Source organism: Eleginops maclovinus, chromosome 20, assembly GCF_036324505.1.
Source record: "Eleginops maclovinus isolate JMC-PN-2008 ecotype Puerto Natales chromosome 20, JC_Emac_rtc_rv5, whole genome shotgun sequence".
In the NCBI taxonomy this organism is placed as follows: Eukaryota; Metazoa; Chordata; class Actinopteri; order Perciformes; family Eleginopidae; genus Eleginops; species Eleginops maclovinus.
This window is the reverse complement of record NC_086368.1, coordinates 11460422-11480798: the sequence shown is the minus strand read 5'-3', so window position 1 is coordinate 11480798 and position 20377 is coordinate 11460422. Positions and strand designations below refer to the sequence as shown.

Here is a 20377-nt window from a genome sequence, read left to right as displayed (position 1 = left end):
CATTATATTATTGTAGTGCAAAGCACATCTGTGAACAAGGGTGGGAAGACATAATAATGTGTAATCAGAAACCAGAGGCTGTGACCTGCCGGATGTGTACTGTTAGTCTGTCCTTTTATATAATTACTGAAGTATCCTTTCTGTCAGTGTAGCTGTACTGAAGGAGGAGATCCTGAATACAAACAGTTATTTGATGTGTTATGTTTTCCTAGATTTGAAAGGTTTTAATTTGTATTTGTATTCACCTTTCATAGCAAATACAACATAGTGGCCAGAGAGTTATATTAATGTGCCTTGCTTATTAGGAAACCTGAAACTGTGCATCTCCATTTTGAGTAAGAATTTCCAGATGATGACTTGATCTAAAGGTGGCATGTTCACTTAATCATTTAAATAATAACGCGATGATAGAATTACATGTCTGACTATTGTAGTTAAAATACATTTAGAAAAAGGGCTAAGGTTGCCAATGGGGTATCTATCTATTTATCTATCTATCTGTCTGTCTGTCTGTCTGTCTGTCTGTCTGTCTGTCTGTCTGTCTGTCTGTCTGTCTGTCTGTCTGTCTGTCTGTCTGTCTGTCTGTCTGTCTGTCTGTCTGTCTGTCTGTCTGTCTGTCTGTCTGTCTGTCTGTCTGTCTGTCTGTCTGTCTGTCTGTCTGTCTGCAGGAAATCAGAGTCTTATGTGACGGGAATGATATAAAATATAACAACACCAAAGGCATGCATTTTCTTTAATCTTGAATTGAAGCATGACACGTTTTATAAACTCGGATTGCAGCTTGTTGCCAAGACCGAAAAAGAACCAAGATCAACGATCAGATGATGGAGCCTCTTCTTCTCCAGTCTTCGGTTACCAGCAGAGCATGTTGGCAGCAAGTGAGGTTATGATCACCTTCAGTTTCTTTCTCTGTTTTCAAACAAACAAAGAAAACTGAATATTTCCTTTCTGGAAACTGAAGCTCTTGCAGCAGCATCCAGTTATATACAAGTGATGTTGCCAAAAAAGGAATTGTATTATATTACACTGTGTGTCTTCACATCAGTAAACCTAGAGTCCACTAACATATGACTTATCTTGACTGTGTGGATATCTCAGAGGGAGAGAAAAGAGATGCACGCTTTTCATGAGTGTGTATAGCTTTCCATACTGCGTTTTTAGTAACCGTGTTTCGGCACCAAAGTTGTTCTGGAAAACCGTCCGACACCTCAGGAGGGGGAAGCAGGGAACCATCCGAGCTGTGTACAGTAAGGATGGGACGCTGTTGACCTCAACTGATAGGGTGTTAGGGCGGTAGAAGGAACACTTTGAGGAACTCCTGAACCCGACAACTCCGCCCTCTATGTTAGAGGCGGAGCTGGAGTATGAAGGGGGATCATCTCCAATCTCACGGGGGGAAGTCACTGATGTAGTCAAACAACTCCACAGTGGCAAAGCCCCGGGGGTGGATGAGATCCGCCCAGAAAATGCTGAAGGCTCTGGGTGTTGAGAGACTGTCATGGTTCACACGTCTCATCAATATTGCGTGGAAGTCGGAAACAGGACTGAAGGAGTGGCAGACCGGGGTGGTGGTTCTGCTTTTTAAAAAGGGGGATCAGAGGGTGTGTGCCAATTACAGAGGCATCACATTACTCAGCCTCCCCAGGAAAGTTTACTCTAAGGTGCTGGAAAGGAGGGTCCGGCTGATTGTCGAACCTCAGATTGAGGAGGAACAATGCGGAATTCGTCCTGGTCGTGGAATGACGGACCAGCTTTTTACTCTCCCAAGGATCCTGGAGGGGGCCTGGGAGTACGCTCATCCGGTCTACATGTGCTTTGTGGATTTGGAGAAGGCGTATGACCGGGTTCCCAGGAAGATACTGTGGGAGGTGTTGCGGGAGTATGGGGTGAGGGGGTCCCTACTCAGGGCCATCCAATCTCTGTACTCCCAAAGCGAGAGCTGTGTCCGGGTCCTCGGTAGCACGTCGGATCGATTTCCGGTGAGGGTTGGCCTCCGCCAGGGCTGCACTTTGTGACCAATTCTGATGTGATATTCATGGACAGGATTTCGAGGCGTAGTCGTGGGGCAGATGATGTGGTCCTAATGGCTTCATCGTTCTGTGACCTGTAGCACTCACTGGATCGGTTCGCACCCGAGTGTGAAGCGGCTGGGATTAGGATCAGCACCTCTAAATCTGAGGCCATGGTTCTCAGCAGGAAACCGATGGACTGTCCACTCCAGGTAGGGAATGAGGCCTTACCCCAAGTGAAGGAGTTCAGGTATTTCGGGTCTTGTTCTCGAGTGAGGGAACAATGGAGTGTGAGATGGGCCGGAGAATCGGAGCAGCGGGAGCGGTACTGCAGTCGCTTTACCGCACCGTTGTGACGAAAAGAGAGCTGAGCCAGAAGGCAAAGCTCTCTGTCTACCGGGCCATCTTCGTTCCTACCCTCACCTATGGTCATGAAGGATGGGTCATGACCGAAAGAACGAGATCGCGGATACAAGCGGCCAAAATGGGATTTCTCTGCAGGGTGGCTGGCATCTCCCTTAGGGATAAGTTCAGAAGTTCAGTCATCCAGGAGGGACTCGGAGTAGAACCGCTGCTCCTTCGCGTTGAAAGAAGCCAGTTGAGCTGGTTCGGGCACCTAGTGAGGATGCCACCTGGGCGCCTCCCTAGGAAGGTTTTCCAGGCACGTCCAGCTGGGAAGAGACCGAGGGGTCTCTTCCCAGCTGGACCAGGTGGAGGGATTATATCTCTTCGCTGGCCTGGGAGCGCCTTGGAATCCCCCAGTCAGAGCTGGTTGATGTGGCCAGGGAAAGAGAAGTTTGGGGCTTACCCCCGCGACCCTGACGGATAAGCGGGAGAAGATGGATGGATGGATGGATGGATGTTTCGGTTAGTGAAAATGGAAGGTCAAATTGGAACCTATAACAGTTGTTCTAAACTGTAGGTTTTGCGCGGATATTGATTGCTTTTATTAATCCTTGAAGTTTTTTTTTAATAAATGAGAAGCAGCTGGCACTGTAGAAGCACGTTTGTAATATCCTTGGTGTGTTGTATGTGAATTCCATGCAAAATCTTGATCTTTTTTGTAAGCTGTATATTGTAATGTAAAAGTTTTACTGTCTCTAGCTTTACTGAAAACCATTGTCTTGAAATGGGTTGATTATTAATTGAACAATTTTAGAGACTATTGTCAATTAATCAAAGCATTTACTGCGGATGGTTCTTAAACACACACAATGTGTTATAACGTTAAGTTGTAAAATGGTGAGTGTGTAATATTGCAATAGTAAAACTGAAGAAAAATGACAATAATACTTTGTAGCCTCTGTGCCTACGTGACCAGGCCTCTGGCTCAGTAAAGAGACCAAAAGCAGACACTGTTGTAAACATTTCTTTCCTTAATTTCCCCTCATGACAAAAGTGACAATTCAGACCAAACTGTGTCCTCCAGCAGAGAAGATGAGCCGTTAGGTCACAAGGAACATGAGAGTCCTGACACACACCCACGCATGCTAGCACACACACATGCAAAGACATGCACCAACACTCACATCCTCTTTCTGTCTTCCCTGAAGTTATGTCAGTGTAATGCAGTGCCTAAGAGATCTACTACACAGTCATTCTTAAAGATTTGCAACAGCTGGTGAGTGCCGCACAGATGCAGAGCATGCCAATAATCTGTTGAAATCCTTTTTTTTTTTTCCTTGTTCTGTATCTGAAGACAGATTTAGCACACCACTACTTGGTCCAGATGAATGAACCTGTCTGAAAAAATAACTCTTTTTTTCCCCCCATGGCGGGAGATTTGGGTGGCGGGGCATTCTCATATTGTTTCATCTGTTTTCAATTCTGGAAATTAAAATATAAAATGTGTTACATCTGATGATTGTTGGTTTTCATTCTTGCACAGAGGGGACAGCAGCATAATGTGAAGACAAAATTAGAGGAAGAAGAGATGAAATATCTAGTGCTGCTTTTTTGCGAGAGCAGCAAGAACATAAATGCAGTCAATTAAAACCCTGCATTGATGTGAGGATTATGCGTTTAGTTGAGACCAGAATTCTCATTAGCTTCTGTGCCACTGTTGGACAGAGCTATGTGCTGAGAAAGAGGGAGAGAGCTTTAGAATGTGCCTGCAAATGTCTGATAATTATCGCTTTGCCCCGCTGTCCTGTCAATTTTTCGTATCTAACCTGAATGTAAGCTTTCCTGCTCATAGACATAATAAACTAAGAGGTACAATGTCTCCGGGTTTACCCACAGATTCCTGTTTTTTTTTTTAAGCCTTAAGTCTACCCTTGACATCATCTTCTGACAAATTGCTGGAGCCAGAAAAATCCGAAAGTGGACTACATAGAGGAAATTGGGTGAAACTGAGGTGGGGCGTGAAGTAGCAATTACCACGGCTGAGTGTGGAAGAGATTTATCAATTAAAGCAAACACGCCTCCAAACATGTCACCCTTTAAGCCCTAATGTCTTCTTTACGGAACAATAATTTTAAAAACTGCTGTGAGGACACAAATCAAAGGAGAAGTGACTATTGAGAACCAAGGGAATACAGGACCGACTTTGTAAGGAGAAGTTTTGCTTCTTTCTGGGGACATCTGTCTGGTTTCAAGGTCATTGGAAGACAATTTTGGAAGACAAGTGGCAATTATGAGAAAACGACAAAACATCAGTCATTATTAAAGTTACCATTTTGTACTTTATTTCTACAAATGAACTTCGGCAAACATTTAAACAATACATATACTTTAATGATTTAAACTTATTCAATTGTTGTCTATTCAAATCTTTCATTTTATGTTTGCAAAATCATCAGAAAAACTTTATAATGTTTCTGTATATTAATTGTTACAATGAGTTCACCTTAAATTTTACCTCTAAATTTGAATTGGTAGTTGAAGTTTCCAAAATTGTGATATGGAAAGCAAATCTAGGATGACACATGATGTTTGTGTATAAAGACTTGCTGTTTGAACTTTTTGTTTATGCATTTAGTTGAAGCTTTCTGAGGTTAAAATTGTAGCAAACACAGGTCAAATTAGATTTAGGGTGCTGCCAGCTCACATAAGGTTTTGAGATTTATTTTTATTTAATTTTTTACTTTACATTTACTTATTAGCAATGGTTAGCCACCATATCTCATAACTGATCATTGATTAAAATTGCGAATTCTTCCCTCAATCACCCAAAATATTTCCTTGAATGAGAGATTTAACTTAATCTATCGCATTACTTACATAATTACAACTACAGTATATGAATTAATTCGCTTTAGCTCATTTTACTGCAAGGATTTATGTGTTTTTCCATCTGTGGATAATTGTCAGTGGCTGCTGTTATATTTTCTGTAGGGTGCGTAAACTTGGTGCTGCCAGCTGTGTATACTGATTTATTCATAAGCTATGTTATGCTATGTTAAGCAAGATATCCAGACCATCACTTGAAGCAACCAGATCACTCATTTAATATTGAGTTAATGTTCTCTCTTTATCTCACCTCTCACATACGCAAACTAAGGCTCACACACACGTACTGTATAGGCACCCTCCTTTAAAACAGCTATATAGCTGTATATAAACAGCTGTTTTATAAGTGAAAGGAGAACTCCATAACATATTTTCATATGATTACAAATGGGAATTAAGATTCAATGTGAAGTGGAGCTTATGTAAAGTAGGTTTTGATTGTACTAATTATATAATCCTCTCTACTCCCACGTTTACAATCTGGCCCATTAAGAAAATTCTCTCAAGAGTGCATTATGGTGATATTCCTTTTATTTTTATATAGTTGAAAATGGCATGAGAAATAAAATTGCAGAACTACATTTGCAATTTTGTCAAAAGCATTTATTTGTCATTATCATCATGCTGAGGTGTGGCTCTCGCACTGAGACTATTAAACAGCTATATACTGTAGTGTCATTATCAGATAGTGAGGACCTAGAGACAAACATGGGATCTCTGGTACCATTTTCATGTCGCTCAATGGTGCCACAAAGTGTTTTTCAGGTAATGGGTGCAATTTGTCGAAGCATTAGATTAAAACCCTTCAGCACTTAGCCACAATTCCAAACCAAATGTCTGCTTTCTTGTGGGAAATTGCATCCATCTCAGTGTTGTCTCACTCATACTGAAGGCAGACTAGAAGAGCATTAAGGGTTTTGCCCATGGACTCCTGCAACTTCTCGTCTGCACTGGTTTCCTGTGCAAAAACTAGCACATAGCAGCTAAGACACATCTCTTCCGAAGCTCTTCACACTATTAAGACATGTCTAGACAAATGTTGTTGATCCAATTTCTTTTCATCTCTCCTGTAGAAAACCACACCATGGCGTCCCACTCAGCAGTGAGTATTCGGATTCTGGACGTAAATGACAATCCTCCTGAGCTGGCCACACCGTACGAAGCCTCGATATGTGAAGATGCCAAACCAGGACAGGTGAGTTTTCCTAATTTAGAATATGTACATATCATATTAAGATGTGAATTAGTACAAGTCCTAATGATGTGAAAAACTATAATAATCAGGGAAGTTAAAATACACAGAGTAATGATTATAATAATAATAGTAATATTGTTAGCCTTTCTTCAAAACACGTGTTGTCATAAGGCTGATTCATCTCAAGTTAATTTATTAGCCTGAGTTTGTCATTTTTCATGTGTGAATGATTGAGAATGTGTAGCATCATTTTGTAATCTGCATTATTTTTGATGTAGACATGAATGTTTCCCAGATGTTACAACACTATGACAGAACAAGTAAGTGAAACATCCATTCTGTGCAGTGTGATATATTGCCGGATTCTTATCTGCAGTATTTCATGAGGAAATGCGAAAAGCCTGAAGAGTTAACATGTTTCTAAGATGTGGGTCGAACGAAACAATGAAATTTGGTCTGAGCTTCTTTAACATCCAAATGGAAACATAAATATATGTTTTGTCATTAAAATGTAAAAACCATAAACCAGAACTGCCTGAAAGAAAAGTTTGAAGATAAAATCTCAGTTATAATGGGAGAATAGACCTACACAATAGTATCACAAGTTTAAATTGTAATAGCTGTGCCAACGCATTGATAGAGCATAAATAACTGCTGCCTTATTATTTCTGTATTCTTTGTCTGGATTGTTTTCACTTGTGCTCTATGATCTATCTGACACTTTGTACTGAAGGCAATGAAGCTTTTGAGCAAAGGTATAATTTGCCGTAGAGTGTAAGAAAGGGAGCCCGAAGCAAACTTCCCGTTTCCAAAAAGATATGTATTTGCTACTGTTTCTTTCATGCTAGATGCAGAATGAAGTCAGGAGGATTAATATTTCTCATATTTCAGTCTTGGAGTTCGGATTTAAGTCAGCACTGTCGTTGTAAAAACTCAATCAAATTGACTTGGGGAATTCACATTTTATGGATTCAGAATTTGTATGACTATGCCAAAAAACATTTTGGCCTGCTTTTTATCGATCTCTTCATGTAAAATCTGAAGTCGATCATTCTTTAATTCGTTACGAAAGCTACAATCAAACAAATGCAGTTCTGCTTGTGGTGTCTCTCTGCAGATTAAAAAAAAAACTTTTAAAACAAATGTGTGAGAGCAGTTAACACAGATCAAAATGAATTATTCGACAGTGAACAAATAAATGTTGCATCATTACCCAGCACCAGTCAAACAGTGGGAGTCTGTTTAAAAAATTAAAACAAAAGGTTATGCCACGGTCATTTGCAATCCAGGAGGAAGCCAGGTCTTTCCGCTGATCACCATTAAAAATGGACAAAGTCATTAGGGTGTTTTATTCTCCTAACACAGTCAACAGGCCTTGGGCTGAGTTAAACCCATTACCATGTGCAGAGCAAAGAAATAATTAAAAAAGCAAGACTTTAAAGTGGGGCCGCCATGCTGGAAGCTGCATTTACATGTGTAATGAGGCTCAGGCCTCTCCTCCCCTTGATCCACAGACTCTTAACCACTTATAGCCCCCCTGTGCCTCTGCTACGCCGCATGCCTGCGCCTTTTTAGAACATTGTCTGGTCTGATCTCCCTCACTCCCACCTCACTTTCTCTCCCATCTGCAAGAGCCCACATTAACCTTCAGCTCCTAATCACACAGAGCTGATTAGTCTTCCAGCAAAAAGATCATTGCTGGCTCCCAGCATTGTAAAATAAAGGGTTTTTAATGCTCTCATTAGAGAGAAATGCAGCAAAATATTTCACAGTGTAATTACAATCCAAAAAGGGATTCCAAAGTACATACAGGAGAATATGACATTCAGCTTTAGTGCGATCTGTATGTCTGTCTATCTAGCAATACTGTATGTCTATCTCCCTCTGTTTTTTTCTGGATTTATCAAAGTTACCACAAATGACCGGAACATCTGACAATATCTGTTCATTTCTTATTGTTCGCTTCCCAGTTTATTTTTATTTTCTCTATACAGCCCCGAATTGTGGGATGCTCAGTTGGAGTTGGCTGCTGAGATTGAATGAAATGTGTTTGACTTTGGTCAAAGGTTTTTTTAATGCTCATTTTCAGCCTCTGGGGTTACCACTGAGGGGCATGGGGGAAACAATTTTCTCCTCCATGTTATTTTCAGAACAATATAACAAAAATGTTTTCTCTAGCTGTTGTCAGTCACTGCATTTTACCTTTGAAAAACGGATTAAGTTCTGTGAAGAAAAAGCGCTGTTGATTTGCTGTGTCTACGCTGGTGCCGTGAGCTGTGTTTGTAATAAGAAAATTATTTTAGTCAATCTATTGTTGTCCAAAGAGAGAATTGAACGGGCAAATCCCTTGGAATAATTACTCGTTGATGATATGTATTCCTTTCTTTTCAAGCACGACCAATAAAGGTGTAGAAGACAGGATACACAGCACTGAACCAAAAAAATGCCTTGTAAACAAAATTAAGTTTGAGGTTACTGAAACCTAAAACTGAAATTTTGAATCTCGAGCAAATCAAAGATGCTTGCACTCTAACATCGTCTAAAACGTGTTGGTCTCTTGAGAGGTAATCAAGTTGTTTAGCAAGTGTCCGACCAGAGCAATTTAGCCACATCCGATATTCTAGAAAGCCATTGTACTGGTCCGAGTACTCTGAGCATGCAAGAAGATGTCTTTGTGAATCATTGCCATGGATAAATCATTCCAGAGAGTTCCACTCTCTTAAATATCTGTCACAAAATCACACGCGTCTAAGCCAATACACACGCAAATATCCTTTATTTTTTTCCTTATGCTTTTTTATACTTCATGATGCATAAAAGCATAGAGGCACCGGACCCCCACACTGCACCAGAGGCACCGCTTCAACTACGATGGGGAAAATGCAGACACTAAATGAACTTTGTGTGGTGCTTTGTACATGCATGTAATGATGCAACTACATGTTATCCAATTCTCTATTTCCAACGCTAACCATAAAAAACAATTTGTGTCAATTTGACAATCATACATAAAACAAAAGCTTTCTAAAAGTGAAAGGTTAGCATTAGAATAAGGTACCACACTTTTGAAAGGTTTTTTTTTTTTTCTGGTGTTCTCTTACAATATACATTCAGAAGTAAAACAATAAGGGTTCTGTAGAGGCAGAGGGCTGTTGCTTGATATGTTGAAACACTTTGATTTCTACTGCCTCCAAGGATGCACGTATGCATGCAGTAAAATAAGCTGCCAAAGGAGGAGACCAGAGATATAAGCATCTACAAACAGATGTTTGCTTGTAAAATGAACGTCAATTTTGTTTTACCTCTGGAGAATGTTGTTAATCAGTTTTGAAAGTTGGACAGGGCAACAGCTCTTGGAAATAGGTGTAATTAAGTTAATTTGTCTTTCACCTGGAATAGACGTCAAAAGGCCTTGCCTCGCACATATGCCTCTGGACTCAGAGCCCCTTGCTCACCTCATCTGGCCTCTGTGAAAATGAAACCATAAGTTAGAGAGTTGTTGTTGCTGCTTTGTTTGTCGTCTAGCAGGTCTCGCCTTCTTTGTAGGCCTGTGACACTGGCAATATTAATCAGAGAAAAACAGCACACCTGTTATTGTTCAACTGAATCAACTGTCAAATTGTTAAACTCGAGATGTACGCTTTCCTTCAAAAGAGTGATCCTTCGTTGCCATTGCAAATCGGCTAAAACCCTGTCAAGGGGTTAGGTAAACACGACCCAAATGCAGTAAAACAAAAGGGAGGCAGGTATGGGTCCAAACAAAAGGCGAGCTTTATTTAAATTAAAGCTGTACTTTCAACTAAAAGAAAAACCTCACCAACACTAACCAGGGGACACAGGGACTCCGGGAACAGGAGCAGACAGACGGACGGGCAGGAACAGGCAGGTAACATGTACAGGATCAGGTATGAAACGATGACGAACGAACAAGAGACAAAAGGGGAACCAAGACAAAATACACAAGGCTAATCACAAGACAACACACAGCTGGAGAGGGGAGGAGAAACACAGGGGCAACAGATGAACACAATGACACAATCAGGGAAAGGAGGGAAACTAAAGACAGGAAGTGAAACTTAACCTGACACAAGAGGGAAAAACATTTAAAAATAAAACAGGAAACAACAGACACAAAACAAGGATCATGACAAACCCAAACGTGAGGCATTATGAGTATTGCTTGATTGATAGCAGGACTTTATTTTGCAAACAGTAAATCATTTTATAACTAAATCATTCTATAAAGCTTACAGTGGAACGAGCCATATGTGTTGTTTTCATCAGTTTATGGTCTGTTTACTCATTGTTGTTTACTGATGTGACAAATCCTGTGAAAACACAGGTCAGCAAGTCTGTGTGTTGTGTTATTTTGATCTTTGCGTGTATGTCTGTATATGACATTATGGGGACCAAACAGCATTTTAACACTGAGATTGTCAGGATGCCCCTACCATCTATAGATCTTTCTGCACATAACCATCAATGCATCCATCTTGTCCTTATTTTTCAACCGAATCAGCTTCTGTTTACCACAAACTCAATCATAAACAACATAATACAGTATGTGCCTGTCCCTGTGCTGACTCATGCTATAATGAAATCAAGACATGCTTGCACACACCCACACACATGCTGTGCACACACATATTTCCTTGTCACACTCTTAATATGTCAGATCAACCCCCGGTTTACTTAGCTAATGAGGAGCGTTCCTTTGTCTCCGGTTGTGCACCGTGTTATCATCCAGTCTTGTTCATTGAGTGTCAGCTCCCTGGCTTAGGTCTAGCTTTTGGTGGAACCACAGAGAAAATCAGATTAATCTAAGCCTTTTAACTGTGGCTGGTTTTGATCCCATTTGAGAGTTGGCAAAGCAACCTATTTTGTTTGTGTTTAAATAGAGAATGCATGTGGAGGGAGGATGAAGAGTTGGCAATAGAAGTAAATAAAAACATTGGGTGACAAAGGCTAAGAAGCTTTTGCTTGGGTACAGGGTTCAAGCCAGGGCTATGACACAAAGTGTTAAATAGCTTCTCACCTTTTTTTTAGCATGGCCTTTTAGGGGTCTTATGCGTATACTGTACTGTAGATGTACAGAGAGGATAAGACAGGAAAACAAAAAAAGAACAAAAATGACGTTGAGGAAGAATGAAAGAGATAAATGCAAAGAAAAGGTCACACAGTAAATACATATTGGATTTACAGTTTTACTGGGCTATACAACACAGGTCCAGAGTCCAGACCCATCAGTAACTGTTATATGTAGTTTTGATTTTTACAGAAAAATACATTAAAGGAAATTATAGAATGTTTGAATAAAAGACACAACATCAAATAAAACAAACTTCCAAACGCTTTAGATCTGTACATTTGTTTGGAATCTTCTTAGGATTTGATGGGATGCAAGTTCTTGTCTAATAAGCATTGACTAAAAAAAATCAAGTCTTCATCCATCTTCATGATTATTGTCCCTTGACCTTAAAACTCTCTTATACTGCCCATGTCATTTTGAGAACCCTAATTAATGTAATGTTTCATTTAGCCCTCACAAGTAACAGAACCAGCCAGCAGTGGCTCAGTCAGTAGGGGCTTGGACTGGGAATCGTAGGGTCGCCGGTTCAAGTCCCCTGCTACTGCTACTTGGAGAGGTCCCAGTTCACCTCCTAGGCCCTGCTGTGGTGCCCTTGAGCAAGGCACCGGACACCTCCAATCCCCCCTCCCCATTGCTCCCCGGGCGCTGCACGATAGCTGCCCACTGCTCCTAGTACTAGGATGGGTTAAATGCAGAGGACCAATTTCACTGTGTGTGCTCTGCTGTGTGCATGTGTGTGACAATAAAGAGGGTTTCATCCTCTGATTCTAACCTTCTCCTGACCTGTATGCACATTTACATAAAGTGCACATTTACAAAACTCAACTGAGCCGCAGTTTAACTAAAGAAGGATCATTCAGCCATATAGTGGATAAAATATTAAAGTCATTTTTAGTTTAAAAGTTTTAAAATGTATGCCATTCTGGCTACATTTCCTGATTTGCCTGTTTTCCCAATCTGCTGCACTGAATGACACATGAACACAATCTACGCCTCTCAGCTCATTCCTCACCCACCTTGTGGTATTTATGTGACTGAATGTAAAGGGACAGATATCATATAGTGCCATGTGCTCAGAGAAAAGCCTGGGTGGAAAGCCAATACTTAGTATAGCCTGAGGAAACAGAGGCCTGTCAGCTCTGCCTTGCTGTCTTAGAGCTGGCCGTGTGGGTCACTGCGACAGATCACCTCAGTTTGACCACGTCACCGCCGACTTCCAACCCCTGGGAGAGGCAGTTAGAAATAGCTAAATGTTAGGCCTGTCTGGAACACACACGCGTCTCCTCACATTCACGTGAGCGCAACTCTGATTAACCTCATGGACATACAGAAAGACCACTAAAACAAACATGTAAAGGCACACATATAGTACAATAGAAGAAAATAAAAGAAGTATCACACCAACAGAGATGAGGAAAAAAAGCCAGACACACTCACAGTTTGCCAGACAGTATTTCATGAGTAGGAGACTGAGGAGAATGACTCATCTGTTCTACTCACCAAATGCCTCTTCCTTTTTGTCTTTCAATGTTGAATCAGAAGCAGCAGAGCAGAGACACTGCAATATTCACTGTTTCATGGATTATGTTGCTAGTTTCACCTAGTTCATGTCAATGTCTACAGCAAAAAGCACGAGGTGCATTAGACAGAACTGTTGATGTCTTGTTTGATTGGTTTCAGGTTTATCAGTGCAATCCAAAAGGTCACAGAGGAGGATTTTCTGATATGGATCGAAACATTAGGAGAAACACTCAAACTTAAAAAAGTCTAGCCAATACCAGCAGATTTTTGGCATGATAACAAACTTATCCAACGTATGCCTTTGTGACTCCTGTAATTTTTCAGCAGAACACAGTTTCATATTATTTGCATTAAAGTCTGGCTAGCTTCAGACCCAAAACATAACCTTCAATCTGCTGTAAATCATTTGTCTATTCTGTCCAGACGAAATGGCTAGTCATTGTGACAGGCTACATATATGCTAGCTGATTAAAATGTAATGTAATACATGATTATAACATGTTTTGATTACATGGCTGCAAATTTAAATATCCTTCAAATGAATCAAATTATAATGCATATTACATCCTCAAAGCTCTAGCTTAAATCCTAGGCTGTGGCCCCCAAACATATAAAAGCAGCCATTCTATCATCCCGTAATGGAATCATGTTCGAGGCAATGCATTGAGATATGTAATGCTCCACTGGACACCATGAGGATGTAATGGATGTGTTGGAGCACACACCAAAGACACATGTAGTGTGTTCCAGGCTTCCAAGATGAACCTTTCTCAGAACCATTTCAAGTAGTCGTGTTTTGGAGTTTGTGAATTTATTTATTCATTACCTCTTGTGAAATGGTTGATTCCTGCTGAAAATGAGTAAGCCTCCTCCCTCTCACAACCTTGACCTTTTTAGACACCTCCAGTGTAGATGTGATGCACTTTTGGGAAAGTCTCCCCTCCTAGCTTTCCAGAGATGCAAGAGATTTAAGGGGGTCAGGAAAGGGGACTGCTAGATAGAAATCTAATTAGGTGATTGTGCTTGAGGGAGCTGGCTGCTCGATAAACTCCCACACGCTCGCTCTGCTCCTCTCATTTCCCTCTCTCGCTTCACTTTCTGTCTCTCCTTCAGCATTTTGCACTCACCCCGAGACGCAGCCTGAGAGTCCCCCTGCTGAGGGCATAGTCACAGGACGCAGATCTCAGCTCACTTAATGCATCTTCACTACTTCTTCAAAGAAATTAGTAGATTCATATCTCAGCTGATAAAATAAAATGTACTTTAAGTGTCATCTCTTTTGCTCATTATTACCATACCTTTAGACTGAAATAAACCTGAAAGGGCTCCAAAGAATGATGAGAAGAGAAGACCAGGCCTGCTTTGACACACAGAGCACACAGTGGGATTGTGTATAGATCACTGTGGATAGGCTGGATGTGTGGTTTGATATTTGAAATAATGAAACAAGATTTAATTTATCATGTGGTTTTAATTGTTGTATTAGTCTTGCAGCACTGTGGCAGTTCTTGTCTCCGACAACTATCATAAAAGTCTGTTGGTAATGTATCATTAGAGCCAAAAGAAGAAGTAGTAGAATATGTTACTAGACACTGGTTGGTCATTGTACATACTAGCAAAATACAGAGGGAGCAGGAAATCATTGAACTGTAGTCTGGATGTGCCAATCCAGGTAAAAAAAAAATAGGAGAAAATGAACTGCTGTTACTTAATGGTGGCATACAAGACCATAAATTAACATGGCATGTGCTAATATAAAAGTTTTGGGAATTTAACAAACACGATTAGCATGGTAATATGTAAGCTTTAGAGGGGCTGCTAAGCTCATTTTGAATAGGTTGAACAGAGCCAGGCTAGCTGTTTCTGTTTTAAAATGAGTTGTGCTCGGCCGTCGTATAGCTCAGTGGGTAGAGCTGGCAGCCATATACTGGGGTTTGATCCCCATGCAGTGGACCCAGGTTCGAATCCGGCCTGAGTCCCTTTGCCGCGCGTCTTCCCCTCTGTCTCCCCGTTTCTGAACTGCACTGTATTAAAGGCACTGGTTGCCCAAAAATTCTTTAAAAAAAAAAAATATGAGTTGTGCTAAGCTAAGACCAAGCAGTTTTGCAGGTGGTACTGATTTCTTATATCAAGACAAAAACATGTGAATGCATTTTTGTAAAAGTTTGAAGTATTCCTTAGAAACACTCTTTTATTGAAAAGCAGGAGCACACATCATTATGACTGTAATTCAATAAAGTTTTAACAAGTTTGCACACTTTTGTTTTCTGGGGTCCCTCTTTTATCCCGAAAATCAGCTGTGCTAATAAATATCCCTTACTGCTGTTGTGTTGTAAGCAGCAGACACGTAGCACAGATGGCAAATGTCACTTTGTCAAAAATGCAATATTGGATAAGCTTAGTATGTCCACTGATTTTATCACTTTATTTTCCTTTGTGTCTATCTCATTTTCCAAGCTCCTGTATTTGTTCATCCCCCTATGTTAAAATCATCAATATTATTGTTTCTACTGCACACACAGTCAGTTCTTCGTATTTGCTTCTTCTTATTCTACAGACAGGTTCTCTCAACAAAAGTTAAATCCTCTGAATGTATAATATACATTCCTAATAATCAACTCAAACAACGAATATCCTTCAATGAGCTGCATTTGGAGGGATCTAAAGAAATTATAGCTAGACTGAAGGTTCAGAGAGAATTTTTTTCCATTATACTATTTATACTTAATAAAACATGAATATAAAATATGTGATGAATGGAAGGGAAAATACACTGAGAGTGGAAGTTTTTTGTTAGCTTTAGCTCGAGCTTTTTTGTTGCTGTACAGAAAAATCAGCCTTGGTCATGTTGTTAAACACAATAACAACATGAACAGGTCTTCCATACCTATTTTTCTCTCAAACAGAAACACACTTATGGATCCGCAACAACTGACATGATAAACAACCCCAAGGACTATTTATTTGAGGCATTTATCAGAATGATTGAAGCAGGGTTGCTGAAAATTCTTTACGAGATCTTACAAAAACCATACAGTGTCAGATAAGATCAAGGGAAATCTATCAAACCATTACTCTTACATTACATTGCTCTTACAAGAACAGCCTCCCCCTATAGGGCAGGATACTTGTAAAATGTTAAACTTAGATTTGTTTAAATGCCTCCTCTACTCTCCTCTGCTTTTTCTATTCATCACTGTGATTTCCTTTTCCTCTGAATATTTGTCCTTTGCATTTATCTTCAAAAGATATTTCACTCTTATGTCCTTTTCAGAAACATGTGTCCCTCATTTTTCATCCACCTGCAAATTGATTATTCAAACAACAATACTGTAGATATAATCTATACCCTTCGGGCACATTAAGACACCTGCTTTATTGTGCAACTTTAAAGATCTCATGTCCCTGCCTGTGCAATACAGCCTCATTCATTTGCAGCAATGCACACAACTGTGAATGATGATCCCGAGCCATGGCTATGCATTAGTGTGACTAAGATACTGCCGAGCACACTTCCGGCACCACGATTGTACCTTCACAATAAGAAGCTTCTCAGCATTGATGTTGCATCCCTGACACAGAAGAGGCTTAGTCATACCCAGAGCTCAGGGAGGTTGTTTGGGATAATTTGGCTTACTTTGTAATTACAAAATGCTACGGCATGATTTCAGGGTGAATCACTCGCTTCTTCCTTAGCGTGCCGCAATATGTGCTCTTGAGAAGCACACAGAAACACATGGAAAGGACCAGGAATAACAACCTGTATTCCTTAAAAAGTTGATTAAAACACAAAACATTTATATAATTACATACAGTACAATCTGATATCATACCCATAGTCCAGATTGATACTGATTGTTACACTGTGATGGCTTTTCTTGCTTTTGGGTGGGATGGTTATTCATAGCAAAATAATTACACTGTAATGGGTGCTCTACGGGCATGTCCAAATCGACCTTTTTCTGGTTGATGGGCAAACAATTTAGGTGCAAAGTAAGTTTCAAGAAGCAAAAAGGGTTTCATTTAGTTATTTTAGGCCGTACCTTATTTTGAAAGCAATATGCCCATGTGTGCAGACGAGCAAATTTGCTACCAAAACAGGAGAACAACTTACTTCTTCCAAGAATTGCAGCTTCAAAAATAAATATAACTCCCACAATAACAGGTACTATTATTCCAGTGCTCTAGGTGTGCAATGTCAGCTCTCATAACAGTTAGTTTGTGAAAAATAATTTCCCTAAATGTCTTCAAGTTTTATGCTGAGTAGATTTTGTTTTGTTTTGTTTCCCCCATTCATCTCTTACCAGAAGGCGATATTCAATAAGGGCTTGCTTTAAGTTGAAGTGTGCAGTAAACAAAGATGAGGGGAATCAAAATAATAAGAAATGTGCGGCGGCAAAGCAGAAACAGAGCTGAGAGATGGGTTATGAAACTATCATTTATCAGCTTTTGGTTTGGTGCTTGCTGCAGATTCATGGGCTTAGAGGAGGATGAATTGTCATCGAGAGGCCTGTGTTAATGTGAAAGGATCTCCGGGGTTGTTTGATGTCTGTTCAGATCACAGTGAATCATATCTCACCTTATTGTATCCACATAGAGTTCTGAAAATTGGATCACACTTGAGTTGTATCTTTGATCACTATTATTATATGACATTAGATACGAGTACTACACCCTCACTGTGTTGCAGATCTTTCCATTCTCTTTCTCAGCACATTTGCATCTAGTCGTTGCTCATTCTTAGAGCAAAAACATAGGCTAGTTTTTCACAAAGTCTCCGCCTGTTACTGTTTAAAAAACTTTTTTTTAGTGAGGAGTTTTATGATAGTTTTGCATTTCTAACATTAAGAATTTGTTTTCATGTAGGTGTGTCAACTTTCTGGAGAAAGACATGTTCATCTCTTTGTGACTGTAGCCTCTTTGAACTGCACTTTCACAGGAAGTCTTCTGAGTCTGTTTCATCCAACTTATTCCAACTCACTTCCAGCCTCATAAAAGAGGCATTTGAAATGGAAAGTTTAAAGTATTATTCAAACTCTTGTTTCCATTGAATGAATCTGAGGATATGATCTAACCTCTGTTTCCTTTTTTTCTTATCCTTCTATTTGCTTTTTGCCTGGGATGCTTCTCTTCTTTTAGCTGATTCACACCATCAGTGTGGTGGATAAAGACGAGCCACAATCTGGACATCGCTTCTACTTTACCCTGGCCCCTGAAGCCTCCAGTAGTCGACACTTCACCCTATGGGATGTTAAAGGTGAGAAGGCAAAGATCCTTATGGTTTATTGGTAAATAGGCATATTTTGGTATCTGTGTACAATTTGATTTTTGTGGTATATTGGTACAAGTAAGAATCTGTGAGACTTGCTATATTTCTAAGTGGTTTTTCACACAATTTAAATGTGCAAAGGTAAAGGAAGACAATGCTTGACTGACAAGTACTTGAGATTGTGTTGACGCTCTTATAGATAACAGAGTTTTTTATGGTCTTCCTATTTCCCTGAGTGATTGGCATTATGAGAGTTTGGTCAAATGTTTCAGGGTATTTTGCAAATGTACACCTTTGAGAAAAATTGAGTTTATTTTAAAGACTTCAGCTCCAAATCATTGAAATGATCAGTGAGTACTTTGACAATGTCACAGTTCATTGAGATGCCAGATGGTTGCTGTTTTAAAGTAAGACAACTGAACAAGTACACTACCAAAAGATTTTAACAATCACAGGAGGCTTTCTAAAAGTAAATGCTAAAAAAAATCCTTTTCTCTTTGACATCATTCACCTGATTATTAGACACATTTTTCAAATAGCTTTTTGCATAAACAACACCTGTGTTGGTTCTCTAAGTCTAAGGAGAGTAATACTCGTTGAAAAAATAATAATGCCATTGCATAACTAAGTTGATTTATGTTTTTTATTTATGTATTTTCATTGTGAACAGTTTAACAGCATTGTGATTCCTCGTGAATAGAATGCCAATAGCTTTCATGCCTCAAGTGTCATTATGAAAATTGCATTCTGTGAAAACACAACATTTACACGTATCTACACAATGTAAAAAAACATTAAAATCACAATGCTCCCCCGTGATGAGTCTGCTTTGTCAGGAAGATGAGTTTTTTCATGCTTGTCTGTGTTTTTCCAAACACACTTGCAGATCCCCCGTTTATAGATGTGTAGCAAAGTGAATGTGACATCTGGCTAAATCAAGATTGATCTGACACCAGGAAAATGTCAGGGGAGCAGCCCTAGCAAGGGAAATGTCACAGCGTGATGGCAGCAAGACCCGCCACACTGCCACTCATATCCATGTGAATAGAGACACACATTGTTTAAAGTACACACATACTGTACATACACATGTGTATAGACTGGCAGGATGTGGTATCACCCTCTGGCCTTTTTATTCTCTCATATATACGCACGCATGCATAAATACATATAAACACACTACAACAGTCCATCCATGTCCTTTGTTCTCTGTTTATATATATGGTGTGTGTGTGTGTGTGTGTGTGTGTGTGTGTGTGTGTGTGTGTGTGTGTGTGTGTGTGTGTGTGTGTGTGTGTGTGTGTGTGTGTGTGTGTGTGTGTGTGTGTGTGTGTGTGTGTGTGTGTGTGTGTGTGTGTGTGTATGTGTGTTTGTGTACCAAAGATATATGTACTCTTGAAAACAAACACCAAAAGCAGACCCCTGTATATTTTCTGGTGAAGACAAACAAAACCCTGCACATACTTTTGATCCTCCCACCCCTCTTCTTTCCACTCTGGTTTCTCTTTTCATTGACACATTTGTCAACCTGTCACTTTCAATCTGTCACTTCTTCTTTTCCCCATCATGGCCTCACATTGCGTTCTGTCTCCAAGCCTTGACATACAATGATGAAAAGGTTGGGTTTTTTTGGGTGGGGGGGTTTCCCCTATGTTGCGAAACTCTTTTAGGTCGTTGCTGGCAGTCTGTATCGCAAAACCTCATATTTACCAAAACAAGTTTGCCGTTATATGACAAACTGACATTATGTTAGCAGGATAGTCCCATATCATGCTTAAAAAGAAATCCCATATGAAACAAAACTGAAGAAAAACATAACTGAAACGTTTTAGCCGATTACTTTTACTTCTGTTATCAAATATTGTGAACGTGTTTTTTTTTTTTTCTGTGGGTTGGTCAGTCACAGACAACAAGCACATATGATATTTTTAGGCATTTTTTATAAAGAGTTAATGGCTTAATGTTGACGTGATACAACAGCTTCTTTAGGCTGTAATAGCATATTTAGTTGGCTTGTATGGCTGCATTTGTTCTCTATGCTTGGTGCCTGTAAATTGAAATTG

The 20377-nt window shown here is 39.9% G+C and overlaps 1 protein-coding gene and 1 long non-coding RNA gene across 2 annotated transcripts in view; one reads left to right on the top strand and one right to left on the bottom strand.

The window, feature by feature from the left end:
* Positions 1-20377, top strand: part of LOC134882174 (cadherin-22-like) — a 135601-nt gene that overhangs the window by 106465 nt on the left and 8759 nt on the right. The window contains exons 10-11 of the mRNA XM_063909765.1: positions 6314-6435; positions 18185-18302. Of these exons, the coding sequence (XP_063765835.1) occupies positions 6314-6435; positions 18185-18302 (240 nt within the window). The remainder of the gene's footprint in view (positions 1-6313; positions 6436-18184; positions 18303-20377) is intronic.
* LOC134882175 (uncharacterized) lies at positions 5939-10352 on the bottom strand. Its single transcript, XR_010168133.1, has 3 exons — positions 10263-10352; positions 9826-9902; positions 5939-6445 (listed from the first exon to the last, which is right to left on the bottom strand). It is a non-coding gene; the product is annotated as an uncharacterized LOC134882175 (long non-coding RNA).